The 20739-nt window shown below is 34.6% G+C and overlaps 2 protein-coding genes across 2 annotated transcripts in view; one reads left to right on the top strand and one right to left on the bottom strand.

Annotated features, from left to right (window-relative positions):
• Window positions 1-20739, top strand: part of LOC128173537 (neurogenic locus notch homolog protein 2-like) — a 252423-nt gene that overhangs the window by 138700 nt on the left and 92984 nt on the right. The window lies entirely within an intron of this gene.
• On the bottom strand, window positions 2846-8711 carry LOC128173556 (piggyBac transposable element-derived protein 4-like). Its single transcript, XM_052839262.1, has 2 exons — window positions 8532-8711; window positions 2846-3625 (listed from the first exon to the last, which is right to left on the bottom strand). Exons 1-2 carry the CDS (start codon window positions 8649-8651, stop codon window positions 3053-3055), a joined length of 693 nt encoding a protein of 230 aa, XP_052695222.1. The 5' UTR covers window positions 8652-8711; the 3' UTR covers window positions 2846-3052.

The following is a 20739-nucleotide window of genomic DNA, read 5'->3' on the forward strand; positions in this document are numbered from 1 at the left end:
ATACACATTGCCCACAGCTGGATTTTCTTGTTCTGCATGGGGGATTCCAAGACATACTTCAGTGGTTTTATTTTAACTTTGCTCGTGGTTCGTAGCAGGGAAGATATGCACAAATCATCATCCAATGGTACGATAGTATCATTAATTTTCAATGAGGCCAGTCTGCAATTCGTACCTTTTTCTACAGAGGAGATGTGCACATCCTCCTCCAGGGGTACATACGCATTCTTAATTCTGAAAGATTTTAGGTCAAAATACAACCTAACACCATTACTAAGCAACCAATCACGCCCAAGGATAACATTTCTGGACATTGAGCGCGTTACATAAAAATCTTGTACAACACTATTTCCGCCAATAATAAAAGACATTCTAGCCACTCCATCTATGTCTAGTGGGGAACCATCCACACCCATTAAATTTAACCTTTTTCTTTGTAGTTCCGGTTTGTATTTTAGTGAATCGTAAATTTTCCGTTTGATAAGACTCACCTCTGCTCCAGTATCCACCAGAGCCCTAAGTTTCTGGTTCTGAACTTAAATTAAACAAGAATTTGGACTACCAGCAAAATTAATGAAAGCTGATTTTAACCTCTTGGCGGGTGATTGATTACCTAGTTCTCCTACACTTACCTTTCTTGCCGGCCTCATTGCGACGGAGGGTTTCTAGTTTAAACGGTTTTTCGGGGTGGGACGTTTTCGAGCTTGGGGCTGTCCTGGTCTTTCGGGGCAATTTCGAGCTATGTGACCTTCTCTTTTACAATTAAAGCATGCATTCTCAAATTGTTCAGTTCTGGGCCTTCTTCGGTACCGCATGTGACCTATTTCCATAGGCACAATAGTGCGAGGGGCAGGGATAGGGTTTTGAGGGTTTAAAGTAGTGGTAGGGTAGGGCGGATCAGGCGCGACAGGTCTGAGCCTGGGAAATACCACCTCTTCCGGATCTCGCGTCGGGACAAACTCTTTCCCTAACCGCATTTTAACCTCGGTATGAAAGTTCTGTATCGAAAGCGCGCTATCCGCGGCAGCCGTCAGCGTAGTCGGCTTTTGATGCATGATTTTGATTTTCATGTGATCGTCGGACATACCGTCAATGAACAATTGTACCAACTGGCGCTGTACCTCAGGAGGGTCAATGCTGTCAAATGCGTCGAGGGCCAGTCGAGAGAGTCGAGTGCTGTACACTTGGACATTTTCGTCAGGTTTTTGTTTAATTTTGAACAGGAATGCATATGCGTGATGTTTGTCATTACATTCCCCAAATCTTAAAATTAATTGGCTTTTTAGGTGCCCCATCCCCTTTCTACATTTTCGTCATGCACGCGCTGTTCAATGTACAGGTCGATATGGTCACTTACATCCCCCCTGCTATGTCTTAGAGCAAGACGGACTTTTTCATCATCTGTCAAATGGGGATTTAAGACCAAAGCTTTGTTTATTGTATTTATCCAAGCCCGGAATTCCGACGGCTTCCCCGAAAAAGGAGGTGTATCAATTATGATTTCTTGCTTTTTCATGGCAATTTTAATATGTTTGAGTTTCTCATTCACTGTCGTATTAAGTTCAGTAAACCCTTGCTGTATCGTACCAGCAACAATATTTGTGGCTTGTTCGAAACTTTCAGTCATGTTTAACAATAAATACCCAAAAGAATAATAGAATAAATAAGAATAAATCAAGAGTAGATGAGACTCGGACTTACAAAACAGGACAGTAAAGAATAATAAAATTGTCTTACTGTGACTGGTTAGATAGATCCAAAAATCCAAAGTCTTTTAAAGAAGGTACGAATCCTGGTCACGGCACCAATCAGCCCGTATAACACTACCACGCGTATCTTACGTAAGTAGTGTACACGTTAAGTAAAAGTCTTAAGTGATCGTATAGTCGTTTTATTCGGCAAAAAGCAAACTAAATACACAGTCCCAATTCGGGGAAGTCAGAGAGAGATGTTGAGAGTTCGAAAGAGCGTCGGAATTAACCTAACTTGCGAGAAGTTAGTAGTTTTATACTATTTGGGGAAAACACCTATCAAAGTAATACAAGTGTTCATTGGGTGTTGAAAAGCCCCTTAACCCTTTAACCCCCAGAACTTTTCACAATTTACCAAGATAAATTTTATATATTAACAAATTGATTTTAACTTAATACTGGTTATATTTTTAATCAAATAATTATACATGGAATGAAAGACATTTTTTTGCAGATTTTAAATTTGATAACAAAAAGTCAAATATGCGGTTGCCATGGCAACGTTTTGGGCTTAAATCATAAAATAATATTTTTTCAGAGATTTTTCATTGAATAGTGGAATATTTTGATACCATATTGAACTATAAAGTAATATACAGAATATTCTACAGAAAAATACATTGTAAAGTATTATTGAACAGCTGGAATTCTAATCAAAACAATTTGAAACAACTTTTTTATGTTGCTTTGCGCAACATTTGGCATTTTCTAATCAAAATAAAAGTAACAACAAACAATTGTAATAAAGTTTCAAAATGTGTCTTTAGTGACCCAAAAAAGGCAATAACAGTCTACAATGTGGTATATAATGTAACCGACGATATATATATTTTTTAAATTATACATTCTTGAAAATGCAGAAACAATAGTTACCATAGCAACAAGACCACAAGCTTATTAAGGTATCTCAATAAAATTATTTCGTTATGAATACAACAAAATTCAAATGGAAAGAAACGAAGAAGTTTTATAAATTTTTCAAGAAAATCAATGAATAAAGAATTCAGCTTTAGTATACAATAGAAATATGAAATATATGTACATAAATTAAAAATGGTTGTCAAGGCAACAGTTACCAACACACAGTGATGAATAGTTTATTTCTTTTCAATAACATATTCAGATTATTTTTTAGATTTAGGTTTTAAAAATACATGGTACACGACAAAATCACATTTGAAAAAATGCAAACTATTTGAGTGGATTAGATTTTATAAGTGCTTGGAGCCACCAAATAAAGTAAATGCATATCATTTGAACAAGACATGCAATTATAAACAGACATTTCATGATATATAAACCTATTCCATAAGCAAGTGATGATAAGTGTGATAGGCCTGAAAACAAGCTCCTCTACACAGATGTACATTACAAATGCTACAACCAAAAAATGTGTCACTTCTTCTGCCATTCTTCTTGCACGGTTTGCATCTTCCTCGCAGTCTTGTCAACTTTGTGCTGATGTGCCGGTTGATGTTAGCAACACTAATACCTGCAACTCCCCTTCCACATGAAGGTGCCCGCTTTCTGCTAGAGAAATCACCAATAAGTTTCTCCGCGATAGACAAGTTGCAGTCAACCATAGAGAAATGTTTTGTTGGTTTTCTTGTTCCTGGGGTTTCAAACCAAAGAAGGAATGTGTTGATAAGAGAAATTTCAAAAATATAGTTGACCAGATACTTCCAAAACTTTTTGGATGGACGGCCAACTGGACACTTGGATCTGTACTGTTGTGTTCTGTCTACACCATAGTAGTGTTGTTGGTAGTGCTCAACTGCAGGCGGGCGCTGAATGATGATAACACTACCACCCCGAACCCTTCTTTGAGCTGGGCCATCTCCGAGAGGGTCAGATGTTGTAGATGCAATGTGAACCTGAGATTAAAGAAAGTGAGCGCATAAGATTGTAAGTTTGCAGGAATCCTCGAAACGAATCAATTGGGATTGAAATGTCTATAACCTCGAAAGGCTATGTACAGGTTTCAACAAAAATACATGTATATATATTTATGTTGAGAGTCGAAGTACATTGCTATTTCGGTTATTAAAAAAACTCACAAGCTTTCAAAAAATGACAATGAGAGGTAAACCGATAACTAGTTGGAAATGTTAATGCAAACATATTTTAATGAAGTTATATTGTGTATATCCTAAAAAACTAGTAATAAGAAAAGAAAATAGTGTTCATACAGCAGATTTAGAAATCAATAAAAACAAATTAAAATATACCGGTATATTATAATTCAACATCATGGTATAATTACAAACATTTAGAAAAAAAAGTTTAATTCTTTTTTAAAAAGACCATCAGTTGGATTAATTGAACCTAGAACACTGAATGTTTGTAGTCACTAGTCCAGGACGAAACCACTGAGCCATGCGAGACTTGCTAATGTATGCTCTATAGTGTACTGTTTGAAACAACATTGTCATATCAATGGACTTTGTTTTATATCCTTCAAAAATTAATTTGAAAAAGTACATAATTAGTCATCTCTGGGTCATCTCTCCATCTTTTTTTAAAAAGCGACATTTTCAATTTTGAAATATGTTATCTTTACACGTTTCAAATTTGTGGAGAGAAGACCCAGAGACAACAAAATCATTTAAAAACAGCTGTAAATAAGTAGGATTTTGCATAAATTGCATCGTGTTGCTATATTTAGATCCATATTATGATAAAACTTTTTGCATTTCAAATATTTTTCCACTCATTCCACATTCAACAGAAACCAAATATCGGTTATAATTCGAAAAATATTCAAAACTAGAGCAGAGCTCGTGGCAAAGCCACGAGTAGGTCTTCCGTTGTTGCTGCGGGTTAAAAATATATGTGATATGGTGTCAAACGATTATAATGACTAAACTTTCAGTTCCGCTTTTGTTATAAAAACGTGTCGTGATTGAAAACCTGTATATAAAATGTGTTTTGAACAAGACAGGAAGAAAATGTTTTTGGAAAACTATTTGTCGAACACAGTCTGTGTAATAGTTTCAAAAATTCTATAAAAAGTGAGATGTTTAATGGCGAGTTAAATTTTCAAAGGGTAGCAATCATTGTTATAAACAGTATGTACTCATGATTCATGTCAGGAATTGCAGTTTTTTTTTAAAAACCTAACCCGCCTACAAAACACGTAACCTTTTCTGTAAGATAACTTGTTTATTTAAATCTTTCTTAATTTTTGAAGACTATTTGCAAGTTTAAAATTGTTACGTGCTGACAAAATTTAGTAATTTGTCAAAATTGATGGCATCTTTGAGATTTCCTACAGGGAAATGTGTGTCGTCTGATATTATTTAATGATTCGAATAGATTTGGACATTTAAAATAATATATAATCCGCTAAAAAAAGATGAGCAGGAGAATTTATGCAAAAGCAAGCATCTAAATTTTACACCAGATGGTGCTGTTTCATAGAAACACCGCTATGTAATGTGAATTAAATAACCTTATTTACAGAAATGAATATTACTTCTCTCGACGATGTAATAATATGCAAAATCCTTATTTTTATGTCATTGGGTTGACTAATTAAATTAAAAAAAAAACTTCAATTGCGCTTGCGTAAATTGGAATTCTGGGAAGGAATTAGACAGTCCGTGTTAGAGAAATTCGAAGAAGTTATGAAACTGGTCAGTTTCTATATCAAACTGTGCATTGATGTATTAAAAGACTATCATTGGTATCGTCTGTAGCCATGGTCCGGAATCCGTATGTGCAGTCAAACATTGTATGTACATCGATACACCTATACCTCCTCACCTACAGCCATACAAATGAGGATACACAAGCATAATAGCATTATAGTTCTGGAAACTATTTATCTTGTATTTTAATATATTGGGTATTCATTGTTCACATAAAAGCCACCTATATTCCACTGGCTGTGGCTAACCTTGTAAGTAAATTAAGTTGCATTACAACCTCATAATACACAACTTCAAATAAAATTTGGTTTTTTTTTAATCAATTTTCATACAATTAGCAATAAATAAAATTCCCAATGACGCACATCTATCTCACTTAAGTGTAACTTTGAGAAGCGCATATATTTTTGGGAGACAGATATGTCGCTATATTATAGTCTGCAAGTCAAGTGAATTATCATGGTCTTTCAAAGAAATAAGAAATCCGTCGACAGTTGCAATACTTTGATGATTTCTATGGTGATCGACTGCATTGCTTAATGTAGTCGTTTTTCCCAAGGACAAAATTTTCTTAGTCTTCAAACTTTTAATTATAATATATTATGAATTATTATGTTCATAACCATAAAAGTTTAGCGTGTTCAACAGGTTAATTTATTAGCCACATTCTTAGGTTACGATTTCACATCTTTAATGTGAAGATGATTGTTTTTGAATAATAGTCTTATTGTTTATAAAAGAACCCTTCCAACTGTTACTCAATTACATATGTTCTGAGTTGTGTGCGCTGAAGCGACACAAGATCTTCGGTTGCACGTGGCGAATGAGTTAACACAGACTGACCGAATAAACACACGGGTGGGAAAATGAAACACGTTGGGGAGAAAATGTTACACATAAGAAGAAGTCACCAAAAATGATTTTCGACAGATCTGGATATCTTTTCGCCAATTTAAAAAAATCCAGCGCGAGCACTTGTCAGAGGGGCGGGAGGAGGGGGGAACGCAGCACTGAGTTCGCTTCCACACTGAAACTAACAACCATGTAGAAAAACTACAGAGTGATTAATATGTGACTGATAGAATCTAATCTTAAGTTGTTTAAAACTCATGTGAATATTCTTTTAAATAATCATCAAATGCCTCAATTTAGGACAATTCAGGACATTCTTTTATCGTGCTAGCACCTACCGCAAACATGTAACATGGAACTTTGATTATAATTTGATTTGATTTTTAAACTACCTTGTACGCTATCGTATAATTAAATCAATGCTTAATCAACTGTACAAGTAAAATAAATTCATTTATTTTCGTCATTAATCTATATAATAGTTGAAAACATAATAAAATATAGTTCTATCCGTGCAGAATATGAAACATGAACGCGTGATAAGGTACATGTAGAAGAACACGAGCCGACCGCAGATCACTTGTCCACTCGCGGTGGAATTTTTCGGCCATGTGCGAGGGATGATCATCATTTAATATTTTTTTTTTGGGGGGGGGGGGGGTTAAAATGTTTTAGATATACAAACCAACCATTAATTTATGTCTGACTATGTTTCCGATTTGGAGTAATATCTTTCATTAATATTCAGTTACACTCAAATGTTTAATTAAATAAATACAAGATGGACAAACTTTTATAATATAAAATTAAAACAGTTCTTGTATTTACGGCTATATAAACTCAAACACGTTCATCTTCATCTAAGTGTGCGTCGCGGTGTGCGAATCCTGTGTATTAGATAACCGCTTACCGCTAGTAGTGCAGCCGTGGCTGATCTTCTCGGCCGTGGACGAAGGATAGATTACGTAAAAGTACAACGCACAGACACGCACAGCTCAGAACCTAGGAAGATTTGAAAAGTTTGCAGTATAATGACCATATTCTATCAAACAGAAGTTCTATATTTTAAACTTAAAACCCACAATTGATCTATGTCTGATATTGCTTTAGATTGAGAATGACATTGCTTTTATTAATTAACTGAACGATTTCTTAATTGACATCCAATCTTTTAGTCCATAAACTTTTATGTGTAATCAAAACTAAAACAATTTTTGAGTTCGCGACTAAATAAACTCATTTATGAGAGACGCAACTCTCGTGTATTAGATAACCGCTGACCGCTAGGTAGCCCAGCCGCGACCATGGTGACCGATTTTCTCGGCCGCGGGCGAGGGAGAGTTTCGTTAACTTGGCCAAATTGCCGCGAGTACTGGTCAAGACGTATTACTTTTTACCCTCATATTATGCAATACCCGAACACAAAAACAGTTTTATGAGATCAATAAAGTCACAAACAACATATTTTGCAGCGACGCCCATATCGAAAAATTTACCGTTTAAGAGTTATGAAGCAAAGACTTTTAAGGGATCTAGACCCCTCATTTTAGGGGCTAGCCCCTTTTTTATGATATCAAATGAAAGCTCTTAATATTCTGCACAACTTTTATTTGTTGAGCAAAGATATAAGCAAAATTTAACATTTTTTGAAACATAAATTTCGATGTAATTTTTTAAGCAGTATACGTGTGTTAATCAAACATGTAAAACTAGGAGGACAACGTTCAAGATGTCTACATTAAAGATTTGTTAATGAAAACTACTTGCTACGGATCTACTCGGAGCCTTTGCAGGTACACGAGACCCATTAAAAAAATATTCAAAGGGGAATAACTCAAGACCGGAAGTAGCGATTTCACCATGTTTTTTGCTATAGTAAGCCATTGTCATTTACAATAAACCCTGAAAATTTGAATAAAACCTAATGACAAACAATTGAGATATTACAGTTTAAAGAAACGTCTAGAAGAAAAAGAAGAAGAAAAATAATAATGAAGAATTTCCAACAGAATCAGTACAAGGTCTTCCGTTGGAAACGGAAGACCTTAATTAATTGATGAAATTTTCAATCTCCTTGTGCGCACAGATTCCTGCCGAATGTACATCTTAAGCGCCTGCTTTCTTTATATGAAAAATTAAATAAACCTGTCTTTTGGAATCATTTGAAAACATGTTTACTCTCACAAATATCCATTTTTTTTTTCACGTAAAACAGATAAGCACTGAACCTAGACTTTTACAAATACAACACATATTTTACCACATAAAAACTACGTACAGGTTTAGCATCATTCCATACGGTGGCAACAAGGTTATTATGTTGCATCTGTTCAGCATCTCCTCTCTCGGGAAGGTGTGGGTTTTTCAGCTGTGAGGGAAACCCTTTCCTGTTTGCCATTATAGTCCCACAACCATAAACACCGTAGGATTCAAGAGTTTGGAGAAGAGGAATAGAAGTGAAATATCTGAAGGAAAAGAAAACCAACAATATAATGAACTTAAAGTGGTATGGGACATCTGTCGATATTAATGTGGATTAAAATACATTATAATTGACATACTTTCAACGGTTTAAAATTTTCAAATATTACAATATTTAACCAAAAAATAGCTTTTAAAAATATTCTATCTGAGAGGTAAAAATTGTAAAATCCCCACGTCACGTCATTGCCGTTTTAAAAGCATATAGATAAAGGTGACTTCACACCATTTCCGTTTTAAAAGCCTGATTATAATGGTGAGAACAGGCCATAGTGGTGTACAAGGCATCTAAATAGAGGTCACCTCTAGTCATTATGGTTTTACAGGCATGTGTGGAGGTAAGTATAGTGAAGTAACTTACTGACAAACCTGCATTGCTCTAAATGAAGTTATATAGCTTTTAATTAAGGAATAGGTTGCCCATGTAAATGTGTGATTCAAGAAGTAGTTTTATTAAGAGGTTTTCAGGTACGAAATCTTTAAAATAAAATCAAATAAATTACATGTTAGATTATGCATTTATTGGTGTCCCCATTGTCAAGAAAATACGCACCCATATGTCGAAAAGCAAAAATCCTTCAAAAAAACACAGATCCACTTAAACATTATTTGTTCTAAAAAAATGTAACGATCATGAAGATCATCTTACCGGCAAAGTACTTCATTTATATTTATTGTCAAACTTTATAAATAATATTTTGGTCATAAGAATAGGAACCATATTAAATTTACTTGAATGTATTAAAATGCATGTTATTTAATATTAATTAAGGCCTTCCGTTCTAACGGACAAAGTCTTTTATTGTGCTGGTTAATATTATTCTTTTTTTTTCCTTACAAGGAATTACCATATGAAATAGCATACATTAATATACATGAATTGCTGTCATATTAATCCATTTTTATCTATTGTATAGTTTATCGTTTATACATGTTTCAGCATTTTTTAAATGAAAAATTTACCGAACAAGGAAGATGATCCATCAATACTTGTATCTGTACATGTTGTCGGTGATCATGGCATATGCAGTGCCTATGTCATTGCTGGAGGGATACAGATGAAAGTAAACACCAACCTAAGGGATGCCTTCACACACCTTGTCATATCCCATCACCTACATACTATGCTTGCTGAAAAGAAGCAAATGGAAGCAACATAAAGGTTTAATAAATTACCTAAATTACAAAGTAATAATTATAAAAATTTAATTTCATTTTCATACATGTATTGCTTTTTGAAGCATTTGAGTACTATGTTTCTCAATTTCTTGGCAAGTTTTTTTTCACTTGCATGATATATGGATAGCTTAAGTTGAAAGAATAAACTTTGATCAAAGCTTATAAATAGGGATAAGGCGGCCTAAGTCAAGAACTTAAAGGAAGTGAACATGAAAAAAATAATTGTTGCTTAATAAATTATAAAAGCCTTTTGAAACTTAAAAATGAGGTCTGTTACCTATTTGTTTATTTCTATCAAGAGATTTTATCAATTTAACACTCTCAGTGAAAGGTTTATGGAGGTAATCCATTATTCCCCAGCATGCATCTGTTCTCTGACGTAGATGAGCCACATTGCTGCTGGTGACTGGTTTAATGTTGGAACTAGGCCCGTGTTTATGTACAGAGTTGATAAAAGTTGAGGAGAAAAATTATGCCTTGATGTGAAGAAAAATTTTGTGTACTGTCATGAGAAGACAAGGATTTAGTACATTTCTATAAATGAACCTCAGATAACTATTTATGATTTGTACAAAAAATGAATATAGATAAATTAATTTGTGAAATGTAAGACCATCACATTCCAGATGTTTGTACGGAGATGCATGTGGCAGTCAGTGTTACATAATTATATAAAATGCTGTTTTTAGATTTCAATTTAAATTAATATAAAATTGTAATTCCATTTTCCATGTGGGGTTTCTTACCGTTACTTTTTATTTAAATGCCCTGAAAATTTTTCTGATTTGTTTTCTTTTTATTCATAAGATCTTGATGATATGTACGCCGGTTCTGTTTATGCTGTCAGAAGAATAACAGGACTAAGACACTTTTTAAAAGTCAGGATGCTGTGCAATGCACCTTGTGTGCTCATTTATGTAGCACACATAATGTTCAAACTCATAAACAAGAAATTCCCGAGTGCAAAAAAAAATAGGTCACAATAACACTGATCCACGGACATTCCATTATATTGTTACATGTCACATTAACTGCTGGTGGGAATGCATCATTCTGAGATCCAAAATCTTCCTCCCTAAACACTGTTTAAAATGACAACTCTTTACATTCCTTTCAAGTTTCCATTCACATTTTGATGATGGCATGTTATCCCTGTTACTACACGTGTGTAAAAATGCAATGTGTCTCACTGACGGCAGCATCAGTGCTGCCCTCTCTTAGATGCTTAGAGATAACCCAGCAGGGAGGTAATGATTTTAACAATATGGCAGCGCTCATGGATTGCAAGAATTAGTTATTCTAAGTGGTATATCTTTTTACTGAGGAAAGCTCTGTCTAAACGGTTTTCAGATATCATTATACACATCAAACAGACAAATTTGAGCCCTTGATAATTTTTTCATGTTCACTTCCTTTAAAGAGAGCTGAAAGTTTTCAATACCAAGTTTCTACACACCTTGGGTGTAAGCAATGGATCAATGAATTTCGGAAATATTGTCGGATTGACCTGTCTGATGATTGGATTGACAAAATTTACCTTCATTAGACGGTAGAAAGCTGCAAACATCCAAAAAGTCGGCATTTGTGCATGTTGTCCAATCATCGCGCGACATAAGTCTGGGGACTGATTAGAATACAAATATTGCTCAAGAAAACTCAACAGAGGACAAGAAATAACACACGAACCACATTAACCAAAGGCTTTGATGTTGCTAAATCCCCTGAAAAATTCGATCAGACCAAATGATTTAAAAGGAACGGTCCCATTTCATATGCCTCAAATACACAGGGAACATAGACTCGGTACAAGAAACACAGATCCGAAAACACATCAAAGCCCTCTACAAGCTCATTTAGGACAGAGAGTTTTAGAAGATTTAATTCGGAAAAGACGCTAATATACTCCTACTTAATCCACACAACTTCGGCCGCCGAGTACATGTTGCACAATATATTCATTTCTACATTTAATTACTAACAGTTATAATACATCACATTAGATTTTAAATGAATTTATAGTTTCTATCGACACAAATAGCTATTCATAAGAGGGGGTAATCACCTAAACACAATTACTTTTCTTTAATTTTAATGTGAGAAGAGGGCATGTCACAATCATAATGCAAATCAAAGATCGGAAAATACCTTTCTAGGTATATGGATAGACCAAGCAAAGGTGAGGCATGTTAAAGGACAAGAAGGAAAAGCTTTTATGTGAAAATTTAATAGCCCACATACACTTACATGCTTTAAATTTAACCAAGCTAGTGCCATATTTATACCCAATGAATGTTGTCATGGAATGAAAATTTCAAACATTACGAAGACACAGTAGAGAAAAAAATCAATGACAATAATGTCTATCCTTATGAGAAAATATTTAATGCAGACTCTTATTCGAACGTTGCATTTAGATAATTACTTGCACTTAAAATTTTTAGATTTTTTTTTCACTTTGTTATAGGAAATAGTGTTTACGGAACAATCAGGTTTAACTTTTTTAAGGTGTGATATTTGCATTATGTAGTTTTCTTTTATTAACTTTAATTTATAAACTTGATGTGTTTGACACGTTTGTATTTTTATTTGTAAATGATTGTTATATTTGAAAATAATGAAAATAGAAATAATTGTACAGTACACTTCTTCAAACCATTGTTTAGCAAGCCTGGTTAGCTTTACCGGGAATATGCTTCCCAAAATTCAGAACGTCCCATGTTAAGTGGCATTTGAACATTCCACTGAAAACCTTCAGAATTTATTTACCTTCACCTCTTTACACAAAGTCGAAAGACACAACATATGATCTGAACAAAACATAATCCTCAAATCTACAAGCCGATATCACTCTAGTGGCGATAGATGTTGCATCAGGATACAGATTTCTTCAGTCGAATACCTCATCAATCTCCTAGAGCAAGTCCTTTAGCTCAACAAATTTTTGTTTACTGGAAAACATCTTCAAATCAGTGGCACTGCTATGGGCACAACAATGGTATAAAACTCCCATATAATTCTAACAATCAATAGCTGAGAGAATGAACGAAAGCAGTTATCGATACTTAATTAAACGATATCGCTAGGTTATTCATAGAATTTATAAAACGTAATAAATAACAAAACAAAGATGCAAACAGCTGCAGTGAAATGTTTCAAAGAAGAAATGTTAACAATCTTCACGACGCAAAACTTAACTTAGCAGTTGATAAACCCACTAAAACAGCTCATAAGGGTTTACAATTAGCTCTGCGTTACATAATAAAAACTTCATGCGAGATAATAAAAGCCAGCTATTGATTGAATCACCAAGATGATCAGGCGGAGGAAATGGATAAATTTTTCAGCGTTGCAAATGTTTTCTTTCTTTATAAATGTCGAGGATTCAATAATATGAAAAAGACAGTCTGAACTTCCGAGCTCCAATAAAACTCACAGAAAAGACAAGCATACAAAAGCTGAGAAATCAAACGAAAGAAACAATCGCTTCCTTAACAGAGCAAGGACCATATACTATATTTGATTTCAAAGAATTTTGTACATTAAGAGATGCACTTGTGTACAATTTAACTCTTTGCAACGCACGTACAGATGGCGGGGCAAGCAGTATGACGTTAGTTGGAAGAATGACAAGATGTTTGTGATCAGCATCAGAGAGTATGTTAATTGTGTTCAACTCGTAAATAAGCTGGAGATGTTTTTACTCAATTATTTTTTAAGGATCTTTTAAAATGAAATGGGCTGTTATTTATCATATACAATGTCTCATAGGCTTCCTCCATCAGAACTTAGCCATTGCATTTATTGAAAAACAGAATACGAAGTGTTACAACAAAAATCAGTCTAAGAAAAGAAGGTTCTTTAGGTCAGGAACAGCTCTGCAACAGGGGATTACGAAGAACATCGGTTAGCTTTGTACTATCTATGACGAGTTCGGAGTACACATATCAGTGGATGATAATTATCTCCGGCTCCATGTTACTCAAAAGAGCTTGTCTAATACATCACAAACCATTTTTTAAATGATGATATCTTATTTGGAGCATAAATTAAGCATTTTCTCTCCTTTTCTTGATTTTGTTGCTTTGATATTGACAAAGCTCAGGATGCCTGATGATGGATCAGGTGAGTACTAAAACTTGAGTTACTTTGATTCTCTCTTCTCTTTCTCGTCAAATTTTCATTACACTTGAGATTCTGACTACAAAAAAAGTCTAGAAATTTCTCCATGAAATTTAACTGTAATTCAAAGTGCGGATGCCTTAACAAAGTCGTACAAAAACGAAAGATATATTAAATAAACTTTTGAAAATTTTCTTATGAAATATATATGCTCTAATATATATTATGTCTAACCAGTATTTTCATTTTTCGGTATACCGGAAAAAATTTGGGACATGACTTTCTGGAGTACTATTCAAGCTCAACAATTCAATTCTCGAGATTTATTGATTTAACCTTGAGTTTTGAACTTCAGTAGAGAGTTGGTCAAGAATAGTTTTTGATTGCTGGTTTGTTGAGGATAATATATAGCAATTACCGATTACTTTTCCTGCAAAATTGCAGAAAAGTGGGTGCATTAGACCGTTCGTAATAATAGGACTTACGTAAACATTTCACTTCTGGCTGAAAGGAAAATCTTAAATACGATTAGTTGGAAAGTTTCATGCATACTTCTAAAAATTTGGTTATTCAGTTCACGTGAATCTCCTGATTCGGGACTACGCGCGGCAAAGCAGAAACTTTATCGCTTCAAAACACACAAACTTTTTAATATGCACATATATCGAAAATTAACCTCATTCTCTTTCAAACAATGCTAGTTAGTTCAAAGTTTAAATGGCAAACAATCTTTTGAAGACACTATAATAAGGTGATGATACATTTTTACCGATTATTTATATATTCAGCGATTGACGCGGGTTCCTAGAAGTTTTAGGCAAGAACAAACCAATTCAAGAAACATTTTAATTCTATAGCCGCGTGACACCCCCCCCCCCAAAAAAAAAATAAATAAATAAATAAATTACAGCATTAACCGAACTGTTGACCATCATAAGTAGAAAACAGTGAAATGCAGTGGTTCATTTTAAATCAAATGAAGCTTCTATTTTCATTGGCAGCTGGAATCAACTCCACAAAATGGACATCTAATTTTAAACAAAATATTGTTAGTAATCTCCACATTTCGCGGGCGCACCTTTTTTACATACGAGTTCTTGACTTACGAGTAATCCAAATAACTGGCAATTTTTGGTTGCGGTGTCTGTTTTTATTGCCAAGTGTCAGTATGAGAAATAATTTATTGTCGGGGCACTATGGGGAAAAGTTTTAAAATTCTTACGCATACATTGTATATATATAATTTCAACCAGCATGCTATTGATGTATTGCATGTATTGTACGAAAATAGTTTTTGTTCACACTTTCATGACAAACAAATCAACTTAAAAGCTTAAATAAATTAAAGTACCTAATTTTCCTTGTTCGCGAATAAGTTTAAGGATGGCCGTCCTTCTATAAATTCACTAATGGTTTGATAGTTCGTGCTTAAGTTACAGTAAAACAGCTTGTGCCCAAGTTTGTCGTCACATACTCTAAAGTTTCACACACTTTTTAATACATATTAATGACTGAATACACTTGTTGATAAATAATACAACTCATTCACGATGTCTTAACTCGCTTAAATATGTAACGAGACCGGGTAAGGGGTCAATACTGTTTACGATTATGTCAAACTTTAACCAAAATACTTGGGTTCTGTTCTATCCATAACACATGCGTCGGATTTGCGATCTTTACAACACCTTTTGTATAATAGCATTGTACACCAATAATTATTACATTATATAAAACACTAAGTAAAGCCTAACTATGTTAGGATTCTATTAAAGCTAACCACCGCTCGTAAATAGCACTCTCCGCCATATTTCTCTTTCAGCACCGCTCTCCCTACAACAACTATATAAGCCACAGATCTTTTAACTGTTCGAAGTATTTCGCTGTAAAGGTCTTACCTGTGTGGGCGTACATCGTGCCTCGCCATGTTTCTCGGTCGCTATAAAATAAGTTTTACGCACTTTTTTTTTAAGACAGGAGAGAACTAACATCTAATAAACTGGTCATTGCATTTTTTACATACCTAATATGCATTTTCAATAAGAAGTACATGCAGAAAAATCCAAGACAACAAAAAGAACACTACACGTGGGCCACGAGTTTCAGATGGGATTATATGGGATTGAAGGGATTATACACCAGATACCTGTGTGGAGGTGCCTATTTGCGAGCGATGTTCAGCTTTAAACAGTTATAATGCTTCAAATAATAGGGCTCTCTGCTACCTAACAGGATAAAGCCACCATTAGGCACCAAGCAATAGGGCATCCAACAAAACAAAAACAAAAAACAATGTTAAGTCACTTGATCCCTGAGCAGTATTTTCTTCCTAGTTTGTCAGTCGAGTTCTTCTGCCTTACTTGAACGATTCTGTTGTTCCCTAGCGTGCTTTACAAGTCCATTTTATGAGAATGCGATAGAAATTTGTCCAATCTATCAATTCAAGTAGGATAATATCGAGGTTGAAATCTTTTGACTTCGTCCGACATAAATTCCAAATTCACATTAGATCGGTGGTATCACTGTGAGCATTGCCTCGCAGATATCTTGTTCACAACGAGTACACAGATACAGTGATAGATGATGTGATCCATGTTAATAGAGAAAAAGCCCTGATTTTAACAATTTAGCTTGTTACTATGTTTGAAATGTCCATAACAAAATTGACAGGTGAATTCCAGCCAATATGCGGGTATTTAATCACAAACAAATGTGTACCTAATTTAGGGGTATAGATACGATATTATCTTACAGCTTTACTGTCGTTGTCATTGGGAATCTCCAGATATTCTCAGTGTTTTTCTCTCCGGCACATCTCCCTTGCTTCCTTGGTGGCAGCAATGGCATTAGCTCGAGTCACTCGAGATTAAATCTGGTCTTTTCCAAAGACATGATCCTTAGCGTTTTTAAATTATAAAAGTTTTGTTCAGTTACGAAACAGTTCTTTAGAATACTTAACCAACGCAGATACTGAGATCATATGAAATTGTGTGCAAAATACTCATAGTTGACAATTTGTCCATTTCAAGGCTCAAGGTTGCTTCAAAGGCCAATTAGGTGGTAAGATTACATCCTCTAGCGTTACACTACAAATATTTTTCCATTACACTACATTTGACTTTGTATGCTGGGTACAGCTCCTCAAAGTTGTTTACAACAAACATCTTAAATGCGTCGTATATGTTAAAAGCAATGATTTCTGCTGTCACTGTTGTAGATCTTGGTGCCCTTACTTACAAATAAAATTTAAAACAAGGTAAAAGTAAATGGTTTCCATTAGAAGAGACAACTGTGCTTTAGATGCCTTCAATGCTTATCAGAATCACCTTGGCTCACCTGTTTACCATCATTTGTTTTAACTTTTTAAAACTTTATCATTTATTTTCTTCTAGTTTCTTGCTCAATACGATACGATCAATGCCATATCGGGACATGCATTAACTTCCTCATGTGAAAAGAAATACAGAAAACTTATCCTTTTAGTTGTTAAAGATGTTGCCAAACTTAATAATTACCTGACCCATAGATGGTGACTGTTAGTAAAAAGATCCTAGTACAGTTTGGTTTGTCATTGTATGCAAATATGGCACAGCTGTGCTTAGCGCAACTGATTATATTTAACCGACGTAGAAGTAGGGAAGCTGGACGTATCAAACGGCAAGAATTTTCTGATGCTGAAGAGGAAATTGAAAACCTAAGGAAGTAGTTTTAAGCACACTAAAAGAATTTGAGGAGCTGTGGAATACTTATACTAGATTTGAAATTGAGGGGAAAAGGAGAGAAAAATTGTTATTTTTGCTTATGGATGAGATGGTAAAGAAAATGAAAATCCTTTGAAGCAGAGACAAAATACGGAGGTTTCTGGAGACTGTCTAAGTAGGTTTGAAAAAGAGGCAGGTGTGCCAAATTTATTGCAATTACCTTTACCAGACTAAGGAAACAACTTGCAACTCTTGCGCAACCTGACTTAAACATCGCAGGATATCTTGGCCACTTTTCAAGGGCTAGTAAAAATGTATTAAATCTTAGAAAGACTTCTTCTCTTCTCCCATATATATTGTTAAAACTAAATGCAAGATTATGATGTCCATGAGGCCCTCTATCAAAATTGTGAAATTCATGCCCCCTGGGTCAGGGGTTCAGGATCTAGGGTGCGGCCAATATGGCCAAATAGTAAAAATGTATAAAATCTTTGAAAATCTCTTCTCTACTCACATATATATATATATATATGTTAAAAACTAAATGCATGGTTATGATGTCCATGAAGCCCTCTACCTCATGACCCCTTTGTTAGGTGTTCAGGCTCTAAGGTGGGGACAATATGGCCATATAGTAAAAACGTTTTAAATCTTACATAATCTTCTTCTCTACTCCCACACATGTGGGCCAAAAAACTGAATACATGGTTATGATATCCACAATCTCCTTTACCTAAATTGTGAAATTCATGGCCCCTGGATCAGAGGTTTAGGACATGAAAGGGGGGGGGGTCGCAATATGGCAATATAGTGTTAATGCATATAATATTTAAAAATGTTATTCTCTATTCTCACACATCTGTATAAAAAATGACTAATAGTTATGTTTACCAGGAAGTCTTCTACTTCATGTCCCCTCAAGGATAGGTTTTGACTCTAGGGGAGTGCCAAAATTGATGTATAGATGTTAAAGCATATAACGGTAATAAATTATCTTTATTCCAACACATCTGAAAGGAAAACTGAATTCCTGATTTTGTAGACCAGATCTTTTAGTTTTTCACCAAAATTATAGGTTTCAGTTCTTTTTGAAATGTGGTCGTCAATACAAATTTATAATTTTTCTTCTCCAGTATTAAACATAATTAATTAGATGCATATATGAGACTCCATGACAAGTTTGTGTATGGTATAATTGCTACTCAGGTGACCGTTAAGGCCGATTGGCCTATTGTTTTAGATTACCAGAGGATACAAGCTGTTTAAAGGTGGATTATATAACGGTTAAAAAAATGTGTTATATTAATTGACATTACTCTTCTTTGTTCACACATTTTTTACATTTAGGTTATAAATCCGTGTCTTAATCACCCCTCTTACTTACCCCCTGCTGACTCTACACTGACCACTAACTGTGTGCAGTGCATTGATTCCTTGTCGTAAGGATATTATAATGTGCCCTATGTCGTTAGGAGCGGACACTTAGTAAATATAGCGCGACAGAAGTTTAGTTCAATCAGTTAGTTACACACTCTAGCTTACTTCCATACACTACCTCTAATGTAATGGAGATCCGTGTTGGCTCAAGGTTTGTATTTTGACCATTACACACAAACTAAATCATTAATGCTCGTCTTTTTCCCTAATATGATTATATTACTCAGAACATAATTCTACCGAAAATAATCTGGAATTGCATAGTTTTAATTCATATTGAGCCTTTTGGTCTTTGACAGAGTCATTGGTCCAATCTCTTCTGTTTCCAGTTCAATCAGATCCTTTCTTTCAAACTGCGAGGAGTCCAGGATTTCTTCCTTAGCTTCAACTGTAGCACCTATTTCACCAGACTCAATTTTAAGCATATTTAGAGAGATTGACTCAAAAGGGACTTGATCTTTATCATTTTAAAGTTGCAACAGCAGCTGCAGCGGGGGTTAAAGTAGAGTTAAACGCATTAATTTTAGAATCCGATTCTGAAAAAGGGAAGGTAACTGTAAGGGGGCTGTACCAACAAAAGAGACAGATGAACGAGATGATGCAGGGGTCAAGGTGGGTGCAGGCGAAGGTGTATACACTGGATTCATGTGAAGTGGCAAGCGGTAGTGCTACTGTTGTCGCCTTAACTGTTTCAGGAAATAACACAACACCAAAATGACGATGATGGTCACCAGCACAGCGATAAAAAAATGATCATAAATTGTTAACATACATAGTGTTTTGGGGTTCAAGATATTCATTATGACATAAAAGACTTGGAATGGACTCATAGTCACAATCTAAATAATTCATTTCATCAAATTAAAAACTATCTAAACTATTCTCCAATGATTGAGTTATTTTATGATAAACACCCGTCATTTCAATTGATTTCTCTCAATTTTTCTTTTCGATATCATATTTTCCCTTACGTTTGTATCTAATAACAGATACATATAAAACAAAAGGAAGAACAGATACAGGTATTAAAAATATATATATATATATATACATATGTTTAAAAATCAAAACAATGTTTGCTTTACTTATGTTCTTTATACCTATTGTAATAGTTAATGCCTCCTACTCTGTGGATTCCTTCTCTGATTTTGTCAAAGGCTCTGCAATAGTGCTCTGTCGGGATTAGTAGGTCCTTCCCCTTGTAAATAGAACTGCAGGAGTGGGCTGACTGGTCTCTATTTCCGAGGGTAGAGCGGTAGTGGCAGTACCCCCCTTTGTAGGTACATGTATCACTGCATATCAGGCTTGGGGTAATGCTAAATGTAATGGTAATGCATTGCAATGCATTACATGTTTTCAAAGTAATGCTAGTAATGTGTAATGCCTCCAAATTAGCATTACAAGTAATGCTAATGTAATGCATTACTTCCCAAAATCTAGTGTAATGCTGGCATTACATGGCATTACTTTGCATTACTATGCATATTTATGCATGTTCACTTTAAAAAATGTGATGAATAAATGAATAGTTGAAATTGAATTTAATTAAATTTATTTTTAAAGAAGAAA

Source organism: Crassostrea angulata, chromosome 2 (assembly GCF_025612915.1).
Source record: "Crassostrea angulata isolate pt1a10 chromosome 2, ASM2561291v2, whole genome shotgun sequence".
NCBI lineage: Eukaryota > Metazoa > Mollusca > Bivalvia > Ostreida > Ostreidae > Magallana > Magallana angulata.

Coding starts and splice junctions, on each gene's coding strand:
- LOC128173556 (XM_052839262.1), bottom strand. CDS start 8,651: ATGGCAAACAGGAAAGGGTTTCCCTCACAGCTGAAAAACCCACACCTT. Junction 3,626..8,531: donor TATGGAATGATGCTAAACCT/GTACGTAGTTTT, acceptor CTTTAATCTCAG/GTTCACATTGCATCTACAAC.